Source organism: Amblyomma mixtum, chromosome 4, assembly GCF_055824585.1.
Source record: "Amblyomma mixtum isolate Tamu chromosome 4, ASM5582458v1, whole genome shotgun sequence".
NCBI classification, from domain to species: Eukaryota; Metazoa; Arthropoda; class Arachnida; order Ixodida; family Ixodidae; genus Amblyomma; species Amblyomma mixtum.
This window is the reverse complement of record NC_143015.1, coordinates 138299005-138318827: the sequence shown is the minus strand read 5'-3', so window position 1 is coordinate 138318827 and position 19823 is coordinate 138299005. Positions and strand designations below refer to the sequence as shown.

At 47.7% G+C, this 19823-nt stretch overlaps 1 protein-coding gene across 1 annotated transcript; it reads left to right on the top strand.

The window, feature by feature from the left end:
• Window positions 1-991: 991 nt before the first annotated feature.
• Window positions 992-10528, top strand: LOC149348428 (deoxyribonuclease-2-alpha-like). Its single transcript, XM_089588104.1, has 7 exons — window positions 992-2017; window positions 2885-3086; window positions 4513-4585; window positions 6024-6188; window positions 7692-7889; window positions 9029-9273; window positions 10370-10528. The coding sequence occupies exons 1-7, from the start codon at window positions 1905-1907 to the stop codon at window positions 10472-10474; spliced, it is 1101 nt and encodes a 366-aa protein (XP_089444230.1). The 5' UTR covers window positions 992-1904; the 3' UTR covers window positions 10475-10528.
• The last annotated feature ends 9295 nt before the right edge of the window (window positions 10529-19823 follow it).

The following is a 19823-nucleotide window of genomic DNA, read 5'->3' as shown; positions in this document are numbered from 1 at the left end:
TTTTCGAACGAAGCATGGTTCGGTCACTTGCACAAAGTGACATGACAATGTCACACATAGGGCTCGTAAACAACCCAGGCGCATTGCTGACGTTAAAATGATATTACATGATGAAGGCACGGACTTTGATAGCGACAGCCAAAAAGGCGACAAAGATAGCTTTGCGGCCTGAAGCCTTATTAGCGCGAGATGCCTAAAACGCGAAACAATAATAGCGGACGCTGTCGTCTGCACTTTAGGTAGAGAAACAAGAATCTGTAGTATGTTTGCTTACGAATTGCGTCGCTTCGTAAGGGTACACAAAACCACTTGTAGCTAGTGACCTCTAGCTTTCTATTCGAACGACCGTGAATTTCACAGACTTCCTTGACATTCGCATTTCAGTGAATTAGTCTCAGGCGGTGAAGTAAAAGACAACTGGAATTGACCTGTGTGAAGAGAGTTTATACAAGTACCATGAACTGAATTCAGTGGTTCCCTTCAGAAAGAGCTATTTAGTAACCCTGATTGATTCTTGTAGCAGTTTTATTGGATGCTGAGCTGGGAAAACTTGCGTCTCGTGTTGGCGTGTTATGCGCCTTTTTAAGCTTGACGGCTAGGCGGATCCGAATCGCGGCTTCATTTATTCAACACACAGCTGCTTCCTCAGCTCGTAAAAATAGAAATAATGCGTTGTGCTGAGCCCTACTCGAAACAAGTCGCATATAAAATATATAAAGGGCTCGTAAAGTCGGATGAAAAGATGCGGCAATAAGACAGCGAACCGTGTAAAACTCTGACGCAAGATATATTAGGCACGCTTCCTGGGAAGTGTAGTAACGTAGACCAGAACTGCAGAAGTATCCTCCCCTTCATTAACTTGTGAAGAATTATTCAGGTATTTGTAATTTTTGCTCAGCGAAAACTTCCAAATTGCAATGAATTTGTTGAAAACCAATTCTTTCTCCTTTTCATTTTCATTCCGAGCCAGCCCCAACTTCTGAATCAGAGGCCAATATGCAAAACTATCGACTAGACCTTTCTTATAAACACTCATACCTTATTTTATCTAGCGCTTAAAAGACATTCAGCGGTCGAGAAAGCTGCGCTGACTTCTTTTGCAGCCGTTGTCGAGCGGGCGATAAAGGTAATCACTCCTTTGTCAGGTCACGCACTCCGTACGAGATAAGCCCTACTTTATAACCATTAATAGCTCCCAGATTTCCAGGCAGGAGTCTGTGTTTACACCGCGATGCTCTCCTTCTCCCGGATATAAAGGTTCGCTGAATGACGTCATCGCGTACTACTGATGAACCGTGAAACGGATGCACTGCGCTCTGATCTGCCAGGGAACACCTGTTGCCTTTTAGGCTAGCCTGCCCGTGGATGAAAAGATAGAAGTAAAAAACAATAAGAGCAGTTGTATTCTAGAACCGGATCCGTTCCATTGTCAAGGTTCATGGCTCGGGCGCCCGCGGTGTTCCGACACACCTGGACGCCCCCCGCTCTGATTGGCTAGCTGGTTGGCTGCAGCGTACACCGTCTATGCGCGTGACGGTTCTACGCAGTATCGGGGTTTTTGCAGCTTTTAGTCTTGTATTAGTTTGCACTGCCAGCAACGCCCCTTGGTTGGCTGCTCTGTCGGGACCTCCTCAAAGGAGTGCATTACAAAATCAAGGATATCCGCTCCCGACTAGCTCTGCTACACATATAGAATAGTGAGAACACGAGTTTATTTGCGGATCAGTACCTCGATATTTGGAAGGTAAATGCTAGGTTCGCATAGCAAATATTTTTTTAATGCATAGTGAAGCTGGAATTTAGCACAACAGTGTTTTAGGGAAAAAAGCTGGACGACCTACTTCGATAAAAATTTGTTAAGTGCCTTTAAAACAAGTCCCACTCATTCTATTCAGGAGGACAAAATGAAATTTGGGCTTGTTACAGCGATCATTGCGCACAGCATTGCTGCGCTGTCTTGTGCTACGGTGCAGTCGTCGCCAAAGTGCAAGGACCAAGATGGACAAGACGTGGACTGGTGAGTGTGTCATATTGTCATATACTGCCATGTCATATAGATCATCAAAATTTCTAGCTGACTGTGCAAAAAGTATGCCTATTTGATAACTACTGGTTAGCATGAGCTGCATAGGGGCATTTGTTACTGATTATATCAATAACTTTAATCTCTGCCTATAATGTTAAGGAGGGGCTGTGTTTTGCGACACTATCCTCACTGTATCTTTGGCAGCAACCGCTTTTGACGTTGCGCTGTCAATTTACTGGCAATGTCACTCGCCCATTCCGGCACCGAAGTTAGGATTTTCAATGGAAAAGAAGCTAAAAATAAATCATTGAAAAATAATGGCAAAATATGGTCTCAAATGACTTTTCGCCTCCATTAGTACGTGCACTTTATGTTGATACCCGACAGTGTTATAATTCTGAAAGGAAAAGAAGCATTTTCGACGGGAGAAGAGTTTATGAGTGCAATTTCTTCAAATTTTGTAAGATTTCACTATAACAATCCACATATCCGCAGATCTTCCGACAGTAGGCTTGAACTTTTTTGCTATTTACGTTTTTGTTGTCGTCTAAAGCGTTCCCTAATGGTTTACTATAGCAGTCTTAGCTGCTCGATAAGAGAGGTGGAAACACTATAAAAAAAAAGCTTTTACTACACATCGGAAGAATGGACCATTAATTTCAATATTTATGCACGAATATCTTACAATTTTTTAATCTTCAAGACTTTAGACCAAGAATGTCGGACGTGATTCATTACTAGAGTACAATACAAATGCTTGTGCCGTGGGAAAAGTGTTGGAGCAGTTCTGTGCATAATCTTCCGCTTCACATTTATTGACATGTCTGGAACAAGAAGCTCACAATGAATAACACGCAGGTTCATCATGTACAAGCTTCCTCGGATGGCGCCTAATGCAAACAACTCCATAACGCCTGAAGGTGGCGAGTTTGTCTACATAGATGCCCGAACTACAGGGGAGCCCCTACGCTATTGGCCGCTGTCAGAGGAGGATCTGTACGAGACCAACAACCCAGTCGCCTTCACGCTGGCTCCCCTGTATGCGAACACCACGAGACCAGTACGACTCTACCTAAATAGAGCGGAATATCAGCTCACTTAAGCCAAGAACTCATTGATTCGCTTTAATAGAACCGAAATCAGCAGAGGCTGGCTTTAGTTAAAAGTTATTTCCTTGCCTATGGTGTTCAATTTAAGCGGTCAGGGAATGCACGCTGAGAAAGACGATGAATGGGCAAGTTAAGCATAGCAGTAAAACGACACTCATATTAATGAAGCCAAGAACACAAATTATTTTATTAATTTTATATAAACCCACAGTTTCTCCATTCTCTTAGGAAACGGATGAACTGAAGGTAAGTAGAATACAGCGTGCCCTAACCAGGGACCATGCACACGGTTTAAGTATGTCCGGTGTTTTCCCTTACGTGGAGAGCATTGATGGTTGGCATTGCTTGTTTGGAAGGTAGCACCCAGTATAGATAAATATCATAGAATTGAAGATTAGATAACGGCTTTTGGTGATGTGTGGTGCGGGGAGTGCGGACGTGAAACTTAATTTAAATATTTTTTGCATCACGGAAAAATTGCAGTCTCGAAGCAAAATGAACAAAGGATATTCAAATTTGATATTTAAATGGAGGCCGAGGAAACTTAAACACTTCGCGTGTTCTGCTAACTGACACGATTTCACAGAACTATGCCTGAAAAACATTAGGAAGCGAAGCGAATAAGGCCTACACCGACCCTGAATACTTTGTGGAGTAATTTTATTTTTACTGACATCAAAAGAGCTTCGGGACGAGCCATTAGATCGTGGTTCATGCATCGTGTTTCACACATCATCCTTTACAATTTGCGACTGCGTTGGAGCGTTATTTCCATTACGTGGTTCAGCAATTTAGTCAAGCTTAAAGTGAAAAAACTGAAATCTCCTTCAACTTATTTCAGGTGTATAAAAAAGCTTTCAGGCCACGCTAGGGCCACGTAAAGGTATTAACATTACTAATAGGCAATATGATATTCTCAAGTACGTCAGCCATATATTATAGTGTTATACATTATATTATATACTATATTATTATTATTACATTGTTGAAAGCCTATATATTGTTATTTACTATTTATTAATGAAATTCCTCGGAATTACGCAAGGTCTGCCAATAACTACAACAAGGCGGCGGTGGGCGCAGATCTCAGGTGGTTTTGAAGGATTTAGCGCAGACAGGGAATGTTTTTCGCAACGACCCTTAGACTATGACGCTGTGTAATGTATTCTGCATGGGATTGCGAGAACAGCTGGTTGCTTAAAAAGCAAGAGCGATGGTAACCTACAAAACTGCTTTTTAAATTTTTGCATGCCACTAACCTGCGATACATTAGTAACCCAATGTGAGGAATATTAATCACATTGCTTTACATACTTGCTGGATTTGTACGTCTTGATTAAGGTATGCTAATGCTAGCGGGTTTGTTTTTATTTCTAGGATATCCTGTTCTTCGTCTACAATGATCAGTCTCCGGACATCTACAACGGGAGCCGCAATGGGCACTGCAAAGGCAAGCACAGGACTATTTACTCATCATGGTATTTAGCAGGCTGTGAATGCACTTTGTTCTGTACTGAACAGCGAAGATTCTTAGCGGGATGAAAAGGATTGCGCCTTAATTGAAGAACCAAAGTGAAGCATATCTGTGAGAATTATTTTCGTTAAGAGGTATTTGTGGTTTTGTTTTCTGCCGTCTAGAAAGAGTAAATGCCAAGGAAAAAAACTTCCGGACCTCTTGCATTTTCCAACATCCCGCACTCAGCCTTCATTACTGCACCTTCTTCTAGGCCGCCTATGCAATACAATTATAGACGACTTGCTCACATGTTCGTTATGAATCCCCCTTGGGCAGTGCATCAAGGGCCAAAAATATACTGCATGTGGATTCGCGGAATATAATTTATTCCCGGTCTTCTCGTCAACCAGCCAGCTGGTATCTGTTTAAGCGGATGCGTCAGGCATATCCCATCATGTTTCTATTCATTTCAAAACTCTGCTTTGCTCGACGCCTGCAAATAAATTTATTTCCACGAACATGCATCCCGTAAACTTTTTTCCGTGACATCGCACGATCGCGGGAGCACTATGACGCCGGCATCAATGCCGCTGATATGCGAAAACGTTTCTCACGTATACGTATTGTTGCTGCAATGCGAAAAATTCCGTCGAAAGTGAAGATGAAACTGTCGTCCTGTATGCATTAGGGTAACTTGTATATTTAATTCTTGCATATTACATTGATATATTTTGTACTTGTAAATAATTTTTAGCATTTACTGACTGAATAAGTTCTAGTCAATGGTTATTTCTGTTACTCTCTTTAATTCATTTTTTTTTCTCTTTCTGCCATTTGTATGCCCCTCCTGCTTGAGCCTTATAAGCGCATGCACACTTTCTGAATAAACAGCAAACAAAACAAAAAATAAACTACAGACGACCTTAGTAATAGTTATAAGTGTCAATAATGTGATGAATGTGACGAATGAAATGGAAGTAAAGCTAAACTGTTAAAATTGACCGTCGGAAATAAAAATTTTCACTCCTCACCAACCTGGTTAAACTTTTACCAAATATAAACTAGAGCATCCTAGACACTATTCAACCGCCGCGGTGGCTCAGTGGTTATGGCGCTCGGCTGCTGACCCGAAAGACGCGGGTTCGATCCCGGCCGCGGCGGCTGAATTTCGATGGAGGCGAAATTCTAGAGGCCCGTGTATACTGTGCGATGTCATTGCACGTTAAAGAACCCCACGTGGTCGAAATTTCTGGAGCCCTCCACTACGGCGTCTCTCATAGCCTTAGTCGCTTTGGGACGTTAAACCACATAAACCAAACTAAACCAAACCAGTATTCAACAAGGGAATATAATATTCCTTTCCACACAGTGACGGACTATAAGTGCAACCAATAAAATGGCGTGGTGAAAGCGATGTAGCCCTTTATCGCAGGTGTGCTCCTCTTCGACAATTCCTCTGGCGTTTGGCTCCTGCACAGCGTGCCGAAATTTGTACAAGGCCTACGCAGCGGCCAGTACAGCTTTCCGGACACCGGCCGGGAAAACGGGCAACTCTTTATGTGCGTCACCTTCCCGACGCCGCAAGTGGACACTATTGGTGAGACCCATTTGGACATGAATTACACGTTCTTCGTGAGGCCTGCAGTGCGGACAAACGAGTGGGTAAAAGGCGTATAATGCGGTTCTGTATTATAACATATGGCACGTAAACATTGTCGCTAACGGCGCTTGGCGACTTGCGTACGTTAGTTTTATACCTCCGTGTCGGACTCGCGTCCAACAGTGCTTGCTCATCTCTAATTTCCGGCGCATGTTTAACATTCAGTGTGCAATTCATGGTCAAATGTACTCCACGGCTATTGCTTCTTCTTGTGAGTGGGATGGGGGCTTAAAAGTGCATTTGGATACGTTTTTCACGCATAAGAAGTGATAAGCTATGCGTAGGGCAACAGTTTTGCTCCAGTAGCTCCCTTGAAATTCCCAGGAAATAGAAACTACCTTTTCTCTGTTACTCTTTTCTTTTATATAAATTATAATAAACACTCCCTTCGTCACACCCGTAAAAACATGCCGCCATATGTTCAATGCTCGCTCCATTTGGCACTCGCTGCGGGAGGCAACGCCTTTACATAAAAGTCTGAATCGCTATCTTAGTTTATTTCAGTTCTGCGTGAACTCCATGTTTTGGTTTAATGGCAAAATGGCGATCGCTACCGGCATTCTCCGTCTCCAGTACTATTTTTTTATTCTAATGCCCGCATAACCATTTTCATTTTGTGCACAAATTTTGAGTGAGATGGTTGGGAGAATTTGTGTTGTAACCATTTTATAATGTCCTATGTGGCTTCTGTCGTTTTCGGTATGAAATCACGGCTACTGAAAATCGAGGATTCACGCGAGGGGGAAGGTTATCTTTCACTTGCGTGAGTTGCTCGCCACACATTCCAACAAAAGTACTCCTCGAAGTGACAAATAACACTGTAGTTGCTGTATTAACAATGGAGCAACTAATAATTATTCCCTGAGTCCTGTGCATATAAAGGCATCAAGTGGATGAATCAAACGTCATTGTAACTACAGGTATGTTTTTTGAGGATCCCGCATTCTGCTGCGCAACTACACAAGTATGCGGCATGGATGCGGCCGTATTTGAAGAAAATTCAATTAGACTACGAAAAGAACCGAGAGCTTTCTAGGTCACAGCAAGCTTTTGCCTTTTTCTTCAAAATGAAGCTCTGGTTTTCAATTCTAGGTGCAGTTATCGTTAGCTCCAGGTGAGTGGTGAATGTGATACAACTAACCTGCAGAGTATTCAGACACCCCACATCATGCGATTCCCTATATAGACAACCCCTATTAAGAAGGTTCAATACTGAGCTACCCTGCTTGCTGGTATATACTTCATGCAAATGTGCAGAATTCGAGAAACTCACTGCCAGAATCAACCAAAGAAAATCTTGCCTGCGCTCGGACTTGCATCACTGCCTGTTGTAACGGCTTTAACAACTGAAACCGGCGAGCAAACTATTCCGGAGAGACAAAGGGTCGCTTCCAATAACCCTTGTGTTTTTCGGTCATTTTTCTCTTCCTCCTATCGCAGCAAAGCTCCTACGCACCGAGTACGCCAACGTGTACGAAAGACAGGTGCCGCAGGCGATGAAGGACAAGTACCCGCAGGTGGCGCTTCTTGCGCAGGACAGTTTCGTGCGAGGATCCACTAACCTGTTCATCACCAACCTCACGAGCTCCGGAGGAGTCCCTCTGCGGGCCTACGCCAAGAGGGCCACCTTGACCGAAGGTGAAGGCGATTACTAACTGACTGCTGGAGCGTTGGCACTGAGCTTGTCCTTACTAGATAGGCTGTTACTGCGAAAGATAGACAGGCTGTCTTAGCAGAACAACGCAGCGGGATTAAAAACGTGGCATTACTGGTTAATCATTCCATTCGTGCGGGCACTGTTCTATCAGAATCTGCGATGGTATGTCGAAGTTGTACGGTCACTACTAGTCGCGTATACTAAGGTGCCTTTAGGAACGCACGAGCAACGCACGTTGATTGAAGGCTTTAAAGTACAGGCTGTGATACGAAAGCAGACATTCAATTTTGTTATGCTCTATTGCATTTTATGTGACGGCTACACCGCATAAAAATATCCAATTAAAGGTAAATGTACACAAAAGGGGCCTTTGTTGTGAAGACAGGGCAATGCGCCCCAATCGTAGCGTCATTCCGTAACCATTGCGGGAAAGAAACGTCAGACAACGTTCTCTTAAATCATAAAAGTAGAAGGAAGATAAGATCGGAGTAACTTCATGAACCCTCAATGGATAAACCTGCAGCATTCTGAAATTGCACAGGGTATTGTTCCTTGGGGTTAAATTCTAAGAAGAAGGATTATGTAGAGCAGAGAACTAGCTGCCCTGCTTTATCTCTGTGAAAAAGCGGCAGCGCTTTCGTTTCCTTTTTTTTCTTGCACTCAGATTGTGTTGCTTTTGAAAGTTTCGTATTACGTACAGTGTTTCTTTTTATGTTGTAAAACTAAAACGCGATTGTTATATGCTGTGTGTAATGTTCTGACATCTTGCTCTCTGTGTACAAATCTCTTGTATAAAGCCCTCAAGTGCTCAACCGCGACTGCCTTGTGACCAGCGGGCGCAGGGGAGTTTACGAGCTGCGGCTGGCAGCTTTTTAACTTGTGTCCCCTCTCCAACATTTGTAAATATTGAGCCAGAGAAGCAGAGTTGATTTCGTTTGAGCATTCGAGCACAGAAAACCAGGGAAGCTTACGTAAAGAAGAAGCAGTAGCTATCGAGGACTCAGACAGGTGTTCATCACTCCAGTGGTAAATATACCGGTCTGTGATTGTAACGGATCATCATAATCATCAGCCTAACTACGCTACTTCTGGGTTTTCTTCCACACTTCCGCTTGCACAGACCTTTACTCTTACGTGCTGGCCAAAGACCTGCAAGACGATCTAGCAGCGCAGACGTGGAGAAACGGTGCCGGTGGGCCGCTGCCTCCGTACTGCAACTCAAGTTATACCGTCACCAACGTGGATTCTATCAAACTTGCGTACGACGCTCAGAAGTCCGTCACCTTCAACACGACGGAGGACCACAGCAAGTGGGCCGTAGCCATCGACAAGCCAGTGTTCTGCTTCGCGTCCATGAACCGCATGGTTAGCCCTAGTTTCATTTCACTGCCATACGTGTGTGCTGTATTTTCTTCAATGTGAACTATAGACCACGAAGGACCACATAAGCACGTCCCACTCACATAACAAACTGAACTGAACTTTATCTTATTTCTTCTTTTTTTTTCTTTTTCGTACCTTTCCCCATGTGTAGGGTAACCAAACGAGCCTTGTTTGGTTTACTTCCATGCCGTTCCCGTTCTTTTCTTTATATATATATATATATATATATATATATATATATATATATATATATATATATATATATATATATATATATATATATATATATATATATATATATATATACATATATATATGACGAAGGCCAGACCCTGGTCGAAACGTTAGAATAAAGTTGTTGTTTTTCTACCGTGTGTCAACCGAATTACGTTTATATATATATCTTTCGTTTCTGTGGCGTGAACTGTGTCCACGGCACTATCACGTGTAACCAAAAAACTGCAATCAGCCGCTGTCTAACAGTAATCATAAAGGTCTGGCTAGAGCAATAGACGCCATGTGGATAAGCGAATGGATGCTTTAGTGATCAAGTTTGATGCAGTTGACACTGTAATGTTTTTGTGCCTGGGCAAGGCTTCTATCTGGAAGGCATTTCTCTTTGGCCACACAATTCCTGTTTCTGTAGTAGAGACGTTTCTGGCACAATTATACTTTAAGTTACTTTTGCAGCAGGCGTCTACACGCATACATGAAACTTGACACTCAGAACCAGGGTATGAAGGATTTTCTGCGAGTTTTATGGCATTCATAATTGCCGCAGTATGTTCTTGTCAGAACCTCATATGTCCAACCATCTCCATTTACACTCTTGGTTAACAAGAACGTGACCAAGGTTAATCTCGATTAGATAGGCAATGTGGTATAGGGTGAACGTTCTTGACAATCTGCAATCGGTGGTCATCCGGTTCATGTGGACCTAATAAAAGTGGTTGCATACATGAGCAAGATGCTCTGGAATACTTTTGTTAACTTCTGAAAGTGTTTGCCGCGATGTTCAAGATACTGTCAGACTTCCTAAAACTTTCTGCCGACATTTTCCACCTCCCTTTTCGCGCAGGAGTCTCAGGAGACCAGAGGTGGAGAAGCTGTCTGCATGGAGAACAGCGTTGTGTGGACCCTTTTCAGTCGCAGCGCTATCATCAACGAGCAGTGTCCCGTATAGTTGGCTCTGAGACCGGTGGCTTTTTTTCTACCACTGCGATGCACGCTCAATGACCACTGCAATTAAACCTTTTTGCATTATTATCGTGTTGTTCATTATGTGCAATAAGCTTAATGCAGGACTCGGCTTGCCGATCACTTGTTCAACTTTCATTCAATACAGCAGTCAAGTGATCGATCGATCAATCCACCAATTAACAAAGCATTCAATCAATAACTGCGTCGTGGTACCGAGGAGTACGAATAAAAAATGGCTGAGGCTTAACTTGGTTAAGCCTGGAGAATGCGAAGCATCATCGTGTCGCGTAATTTGGAGGCGCACAACCACAGCGACGGCGCGAGGTGGGCCCCCGTTTCTCCACTGTCATGACGTCATCGTGTCACGTGGTGTGATTCTTTCTCTGCTATCATTTGCGCGCTGTCACCGCAAGAATAATTGGTTTCGACGTTGTCGTGACTAGCTGTCAGTTCGCTGCCACTTTTATGTTACTCCGACTAATGAATTGGCCTTATTATCGACTTAATCACGAGTGGGAAAGTGACAAATTGTTTTGTGTTAATGTTTTATGGCTTTAGCATACAAACGCTACTGAGGCTACGAGGGCCACCATGGTGGAGGGGTCCGGATAAATTGGACCACCTGGGGTTCTTCAACGTGCACTTACAACGCACATTACACGGGCCTCTAGCATTTTGCCTCCATCGAAATTCGACCACCGTGGCCGGAATTGAACCCGCGTTTTTCGGGTCAGCAGTCGAGCACCACAACCGCTGACCCTACGGGGAGGATAGAAACAGAAATAAATGTATGAAACGCACGTAGCGAGGTATACAGTGTTTCTACTAATTTCAGCCAAGCTTTAAAAATTGTTAACATCACAGCTGCTGACCTGAAAGACGCAGGTTCGATCCCGGCTGCGGCGGCCGAATTAAGATAGAAGCGAAATTCTAGAGGCCCGTGTACTGCGCGATTCAGGTGGCCGAAATTTCCACAGCCCTACAGCGTTCCTTATAGCGTGAGTCGCTTTGGGACATTCTACCTCATAAACCAAGTCACTAAACAGCAATCCTGCCATAAACACTGGCCCGACAGTAAAAATGTGCGGCTTTCGCTGACTAGGGAGAGGCCGAACAGGCACTTTAGCGAAGCCCGTATGAGCTAGCCAGACGACATGTTTGCGAGCTGCTGCGTGTCACCACTCAAGAACCAAGCACGCAAAGCACGCATGTTTCGAAGCTTTCTTTCCCGTAATTGTGAAGCCCCACGCTTCGGAGGGCACTAAGCGGGTCTTTGGTCGCACACATTGCCATGACGCAGCTCCATCATCGCTTGTCAACATGCCGAAGCTAATTTCAGGGTAATAGTGCGACGAAGAGGAAGAAGGATAGAAAGGAAGTTGGAAAAAACGTGGATTCCACAGAGTTGGAAGACTTCGAAAATAATTCTGCTTTTGAAGAATGCAGAGAATGGGTTTCGATTAGACAATATACGGCCAATTACTTTAAGCTCAAATTTAGTCAAGTTGATCGAAAGAGTAATACACAGTCGCCTCACAAAGCATGTTAATGCCATAAATGGCCTCAGCTCTGCGCAGATTGGCTTTCGTCGCGGTTGTTCCGTATGGACCGCGCATGTGGATCTAGAAAGCCGAATCAGACTTTCAATGCGCAAGAGGGAAGTTTCGGCCTTGGTGACACTTGATGTTGCTAAGGCTTATGACAGCGTGGAACACACGGTCCTTCTTAACAAACTTGCACAGCTACGGCCACCGCGTTACATTTATGCATGATTTGTGAATTTTTAAAAGACAGATTGTTCTTCTGTACAGACGGATCTTTCTGTTCTAATACCTATGTCCAATCCAGAGGTGTGCCGCAAAGATCTGTTCTGTCACCGCTGCTTTTTAACTTATTGGTTCGGGACATCCCCATTCATCCCAACATTACTCTTTGTATACGCAGACGATATAACTTTTTTCGCCTCAGAAAAGAATATTCATGCTCTTTACCAGTCTTTGCCGACTTACCTGACTGCTGTTGAATATTGGTTGGACCAAAATCATTTATCCTTAATTTCACCAAGTGTGGCATGCTGGTATTTCCTCCAGACACCCCTTTGTACCATCGCGCTCAATATGAGTTGCAACGCGCGGTCATCGACCGGGGCTCGTTCCGTGGTGTGCCCCCTCCAAACAGTCGCTTGGAATTCTGGGAGAAACTTTTTCCTGAGCGGGGGTGCTGTTGTTTCCTGGAACAGCAGTTTCGCCCAGAATTCCGAGCGACTGTTGGGAGGAGGCACACCACGCAACGAGCCCCGGTCGATGACCGCGCGTTGCAACTCATATTAAGCGCGATAGTACCTCTCGCTAGTCTACCGTTCACCCCAATTCCGCAGGTGGAGTCAGTTATATACCTAGGTGTTACTTACGACCGAAGTTCGGATTGGCGCCAGCATATTAAGATTAATGATATTGTTACGTGGCCCGAAGTCTATGTCGGCACAAGGACGACCGGAGCACAGGGTCCAGATCACAGCTAGCCCCGAGCGGCAAGCGCGCACACACCGGGCACCTCCTCTGCGTCGTCTTCACGGAGATTATCCGTTGCATGGCCCCCCGGTCGGAAAAGCACCGTCGCGGTGCTCATCAGGGCAGTGAGGGGGACTGCAAGATGTAGGGCTTGAGGCGAGAGACGTGCACAACATCGGTCTGATGCTGAGAGGACGTGGCACCGGGGAAGGCCGGAGCGATCTCGTAGGTGACTGCGGTGACTTGGCGCAGGACACGGTACGGGCCGATGTAGCGGGACAGAAGTTTTTCAGAGAGCCCCACGCGGCGAGATGGCGACCAAAGCAAGACGAGGGAGCCAGGGGTGAAGGAGACCACACGGTGACGGCGGTTGTAGAATTCCTGCTGAGAGGTCTGGGAAGCGAGGAGCCGGGAGCGTGCGAGTTGGCGAGCGTGGTCAGCGCGGGTAATGGCGTCGTGGGCGTATGCAGACGGCGGAGCAGTAGAAGTGGGAAGCAGCGTGTCCAGAGGCAGCAGGGGCTCGCGGCCATACAAAAGATAAAAAGGGGAGTAACCGGCAGTGTCATGGCGGGAGGAGTTGTAGGCGAAGGTCACATAGGGGAGAGCGGTATCCCAGTCGCGATGGTCCGGAGAAACGTACATAGCCAGCATATCGGTGAGAGTGCGATTGAAGCGTTCTGTGAGGCCGTTCGTCTGCGGGTGGTAGGCGGTGGTGAGCTTATGTTTCGTAGAGCACGATCGAAGAATGTCAGCGACAACTCTGGACAGAAAACATCGGCCTCGGTCGGTCAGAAGTTGACGGGGAGCTCCATGATGTAGGATAAGGTCGGTCAAAAGAAAGTCGGCAACATCAGTAGCCGTACTGGTGGGCAGTGCGCGTGTGATCGCGTAACGGGTAGCGTAGTCTGTGGCAACAGCTATCCATTTGTTGCCCGAGGCGGATTCCGGAAATGGTCCCAAAAGGTCTAAGCCGACGCGATGGAAAGGTTCGGGTGGGACGTCAATGGGCTGAAGCAGACCGGCTGACAGAGTGGTGGGGCGTTTCCGGCGCTGGCACTCATCGCAGGCAGCAACATAGCGGCGTACACAGCGGTAGAGGCGCGGCCAAAAGAATCGACGACGCACGCGGTCGTAAGTACGGGAGACACCCAAGTGACCAGCAGTGGGAAGATCATGCAGCTCTTGGAGGACAACAGTGCGAAGGTGCTCGGGGACAACGAGAAGGAGGTCTGGGCCATCCTGGCTAAGGCTCCTGCGGTATAAAACTCCATCACGGAGCACAAAGCGGCGCAGCGGAGGGTCGAATGGGGCGGTGTTGAGGCGGTCGATAATGGAGCGCAGCTCGGCATCGCGGCGCTGTTCTTCGGCCATGTTAGCGAGGACAGAGAGGGAGCACAGAGCATCCACGTTGTCAGTGCCAAGATTGTCACACGGGCCAACGGGGTAACGGGAAAGGCAGTCGGCATCGGCGTGCAAGCGGCCAGACTTGTAGAGTACAGAGTAATGGTACTGCTGCAGGCTCAGTGCCCAACGACCAAGCCGTCCTGTAGGGTCTTTCAAGGAAGAGAGCCAGCACAACGCATGGTGGTCAGTGACAACTGTAAAGGGGCGGCCGTATAAATATGGGCGAAATTTCCCAACAGCCCAGACAAGAGCTAAGCACTCGCGTTCGGTAATTGAGTAATTCCGCTCCGGGGCAGAGAGGAGACGGCTGGCGTACGCGATCACACGGTGCTCTCCGGATTGTCTCTGTGAGAGGATAGCGCCGATGCCGTAGCCACTGGCGTCGGTGCGAACTTCAGTGGGAGCGGTCACATCGAAGTGGGCGAGAACTGGCGCGGTAGTAAGCTTCGATATCAGGTTGGAAAACGCTTGTGCCTGGTCGGGTCCCCAGATGAAGGTAGTGTCTTTCTTCAGAAGGTTGGTTAGGGGGCGGGCGATGTCGGCGAAGCCTTGAACGAATCGACGAAAGTAGGAGCAGAGCCCCAAGAAGCTTCGGACGTCGTTAGAAGAACGTGGCTGGGGAAAGTCTTTGACGGCTCGGATCTTCTCAGGGTCAGGGTGGACCCCCGTATTGTCGACGACATGACCCAAGATGGTGAGCTGGCGGCGCGCGAAACGGCATTTAGACGAGTTGAGCTGCAGGCCGGCATGACGAAAGAGGGAAAGGATCTGGGAAAGGTCAGTGATATGAGTGGAAAACGTGGGCGAAAAGACAATGACGTCATCGAGGTAGCAGAGGCAGGTAGACCACTTAAAGCCGTGCAAAAGGGCATCCATCATGCGCTCGAATGTGGCTGGCGCGTTGCATAATCCGAAAGGCATAACTTTGAATTGGTAAAGCCCATCAGGTGTCACAAAGGCGGTCTTTTCACGGTCCTGGTCGTCTACAGCAATTTGCCAGTAGCCTGAGCGAAGATCTATGGATGAGAAAAATTTGGCACCATGAAGGCAGTCAAGGGCGTCATCGATACGCGGTAAGGGGTACACGTCCTTTTTGGTGATCTTATTCAAGTGCCGATAATCAATGCAAAAACGCCAGGAGCCATCCTTTTTCTTCACAAGTACGACGGGTGAGGCCCAGGGACTGTGCGAGGGTTCGATAATGTTTTTCGCGAGCATTTTAGTAACTTCCGCATTGATAACTTGACGCTCGGCGTGAGAGACTCGATAGGGGCGGCGGCGGATGGGAGGGGCATCGCCGGTTTCAATGCGGTGCCTGACGGCGAGAGTTTGGCCCAGCGTCGTGTTGTTGACATCAAAAATATCCGAAAAAGATTCGAGAAGGGCACGAAGCTGGGCAGTTTGGTCGGGACTGAGGTCGGTGGCCATCATGGTCGTGAAGGCGTCGGGCGACTGAGGAGACTGCCGGCGCAGGGTGGCAGTGTCTTGAACAGGGGTATTGGCCAACTGAGCGACGTGGCAAGGAGCGAGAGGAGATAGTGTAGCCACGCAGATGCCGGACGGGAGCACTTGAGAAGAGACGCCGAAGTTGAGGAAAGGCAGAGAGAGGGCGTTAGCTTGGATGGTGGCGATGGTATGAGGTAGGGCAACGTTACGGGTCAGCAGGAGGTCAAGGTTGGGCGTAACGAGATAGTCGCCATCAGGAACTGGGCGAGATGGGGTCAGTGGAACGAAAGAGGCGGTTCGGGATGACAGGCGAGCATAATCGGTACTGTACAGCCGCAGGGATATATCGACGGGTTCTGAATCCAGCAGTGGAAGTTCAAGGTGTAGGACGCCATCCGAGCAGTCAATGAGGGCGGAATGGTCAGTCAGAAAATCCAAGCCAAGAATGAGGTCATGGGCACAGGTGGTAAGCACGGTGAATTGAACCGGTATACTGTGGCCGCCAATGGTAACGCGCGCGGTACACGTACCGTCGACAGCAGACGTGCCACCATCCGCGACACGCACACGGGACATTGCAGGCGTGAGGACTTTGCGTAGGCGACGGCGGAGGGCAGCACTCATCACTGATATTTGAGCACCGGTGTCAATCAGGGCACGCACAGGAACACGGTCGATAAAGACGTCCAGGAGATTTGGTCGAGAGGTCGAGAGAGGATTTGTGGTCCGGGTCGTTGATGCAGCGTCACCTCCGGGAGCTGCATCATTTAGTTTTCCAAATGGGAGCGGCTGGTTGAAGGCGACTGTGGGGAGCGAGAGCGGCGGCCCTGCGGCGACGGAGAGCGGGAGAATCGGCGTGGAGGGGGAACGGCTGCTTCAGATGGTTCGGACGGGGCTCGGGGCGAGAAGGTGCGGGTCGAGGTAGAACTGTAGAAGGAGGGGCAGACGTTGCGGGCTGGTGAAGACCATGGACTGCGGCAATGTCGGGCGATGTGGCCAATGCGAGAACACCGGAAGCAGATGGGGCGGTCGTCTGCCGTACGCCACTCATTTGGATTGCGATAACGCTGCGGAGAATAATAGGTGCGACGATAAACAGAGAGAGGTGGCTGGGGGGTGTCCGGGCTTCTGATGGTGCACACAGCCGGAGGAAGGTTCAGGTTAGCGAGTTCCTGACGCACGACGGCCTGAATCAGCGACACGGTGGGTAGAGAGTTATCAGGTGCGGTCGGACGGGGCAGAACAGGCGCAAGGGCTTCCAGTTCGCGGCGAACGATGCGGGTCACAGTGCCGGTAACAGGGTCATCATCGGAAGAGGCGCGGGACGGTAATCGGTGTTCCTCACAGGAAGAAGTAGCGGCAGTATTAGGGAGCCGAGAGAACTGCTGTGGAATTCGGCGGCTTTTAACCTGTTCGAAATGACGGCATTCTTTTATGATTGCGTCCACGGTGGTGCAGTCTTTGCAAACCAGTAAGTTAAAAGCATCATCCGCAATCCCTTTCAGAATATGGCTCACTTTGTCGGACTCGGTCATGGCGGCGTCGACCTTGTGGCAAAGCGCCAAGACATCTTGGATATATGCCACATAGCTTTCGGTTGACGACTGGGCGCGAGACGCGAGCTGCTTCTTCGCGGAGAGCTTCCGGTCATCGGGTCTGTCAAACAAAGTACGGAGCTTTTCTTTAAAAGTGTCCCAGCTCGTCAGTTCTTCTTCGTGGGTTTCGTACCAGACCCGGGCCGTGCCACTAAGATAGAAGATCGCATTCGCTAGCATAACGGTGGGATCCCACCGGTTATAGGCGCTCACTCGCTCATATAGGCTGAGCCAGTCGTCGACATCGGTGCCGTCGTTCCCAGAAAAGGTACCAGGGTCACGGGGAGGAGCCATGACCACGAAGGGAGCAGAGGGAGCAGAGGGAGTGGTTCGTGACTCGCCGGGTGGAGCCATGATGGTAGTAGCCCCGGCCTGACGACCGCTTCGGAGCTGCGTGGCGTGTAGATCGTTTACCCCGCACCTCCACCAAAGATGTTACGTGGCCCGAAGTCTATGTCGGCACAAGGACGACCGGAGCACAGGGTCCAGATCACAGCTAGCCCCGAGCGGCAAGCGCGCACACACCGGGCACCTCCTCTGCGTCGTCTTCACGGAGATTATCCGTTGCAATATTAAAGGCGAACGTGCTCTAGGCCGGCTGACACGGGTAGGCAATAAAAAGTTTGCATGCGTCGCGACACCTTACTGTTCCTCTATATGGCTTATATGAGACCAATACTGGAATTCGGCTGCGTCTTGTTCTCTGGTAGCCCAAGCTACAAGCTGCAGCCCTTAGCCTTACTGGAAAGGCGTGCCCTACGGCTATGCCTAGGGCTCCCAAAATCAGCTTCAAATGCTCTCCTTTATCTGGAAGCCCGTATTCCCAACCTATATTCCCGCTTCCAACTACTCGCGGTGCGTACTTTCCTCAGGTCCTTTGACCCGGCCCCCTGTGTTAATACTTCCATTTTTCTATCCGACCCACACCTGTTTTTCTCTACTCATTGGCCACGTTATCAGCTTCCGCAAGTTAGGTTCACGCAGAACCGGTGGGCCCCGCTTCAGGTCGATCTGACCTCCTTGCAACGAGTTGCTGACACGCAGGCTGATCCCGTCTTCTATTACGACCATATCTTTCCGTCCCATGCAAAACACATGCCCGCAAATATCTTCTATGGTCTTCTTGCTGAGCGCTTACAGCATTTTCCTCATCATGCTGTTCTCTCCACTGATGCTTCCGGGAGCTGTGAGAAGGCGGCGATTGAAATATATTCACAAGATCTGGCTTTCAGCTATTCCGTTCGTATCCCTGATTACACTCCTGTATTCTTTGCAGAGTTTCTGGCTCTTGGTTTGGCTCTTCTTAAAATTACGAGGCATGTAGCACGGGTACTTATCCTTGCAGACTGACTTTAAGTTTTAGTCTCTCTCCAAACTTTCGGCACCTATCTATTGATGCGTTCCCTTAGGTTTTCTGTTCCGCGCACAGTAAGGGAGGTCCGCTTTGTCTGGGTAGCTGGTCATTCGGGAATCTATTTCAACGAGGTGGCTGATTTATTGGCAAGGTCAGCTCTCACTGCTCCTGTAATCTATCCCGTACCTCACCTCATACTGTTGGAGACCTCCCGTTTCCAGCGGTTCCAACATATATCAGACAGCTTGGGTGATACGTTGCTGAATATCGTGAATTTTAAACATTTAAAGTTTCCATGGAATGTCCGATCATATAAGTCAAGGCTGTGTGAAGTGTCCATGACACTTTTGCGATGCAGAATCCTCCACCTCAACTTGTACTTATGCAGATGCGGGTTCGCTACGACAAACCTTTGTAACACGGTGAGCTCACGGGCTAGTTGGTTATTCATAATAATTTTTTCAACAGCGCATGCTACACAAGGACACAATACGAGGAAACACTCACACGAGCGCTGAACGGCAACTTTATTTGAGAAAAGGCGCCAACCTCTGCATATATACCCTCAAGGAACCGCCCACTAGGGTAAAACCTAAAATCACTGCACGTGTCAAACCTGTCTTGGTCACCTGTCTACTGTATGCTTAACTCTTGAATTTTTTCTTGCTTGTGGTTTGACATGTCCAGTGATTTTAGGTTTTACCCTAGTGGGCGGTTCCTTGAGGGTATATATGTAGTGGTTGGAGCCTTTTCTCAAATAAAGTTGCAGTTCAGCGCTCGTGTGTGTGTTTCCTCGTCTTGTGTCCTTGTGTAGCATGCGCTGTTGAAAAAATTACTTTGTAACACATGCGGAGAAGTTGAAACAATAGACCATTTTCTCCTCTCCTGCCGGCGGTTCGCATTTCAGAGAAAACAGCATTTGGAAGTCCCTCTTTCGAGGTTAGGACTCCCTTTGTCTCTGCCAGTTCTGCTCTCGTTTGGTGCGAGCGCCACGGGATTCTCGTTAAGCACTATTTGCGGCTA

Bases quoted from the DNA above. Each gene is read 5' to 3' on its own strand.
- LOC149348428 (XM_089588104.1), top strand. From the start codon at position 1,905: ATGAAATTTGGGCTTGTTACAGCGATCATTGCGCACAGCATTGCTGCG. The intron at 3,087-4,512 runs GTACGACTCTAC...TTTTATTTCTAG, and splicing joins ATGCGAACACCACGAGACCA to GATATCCTGTTCTTCGTCTA. The intron at 6,189-7,691 runs GTGAGACCCATT...CTCCTATCGCAG, and splicing joins GCCGCAAGTGGACACTATTG to CAAAGCTCCTACGCACCGAG.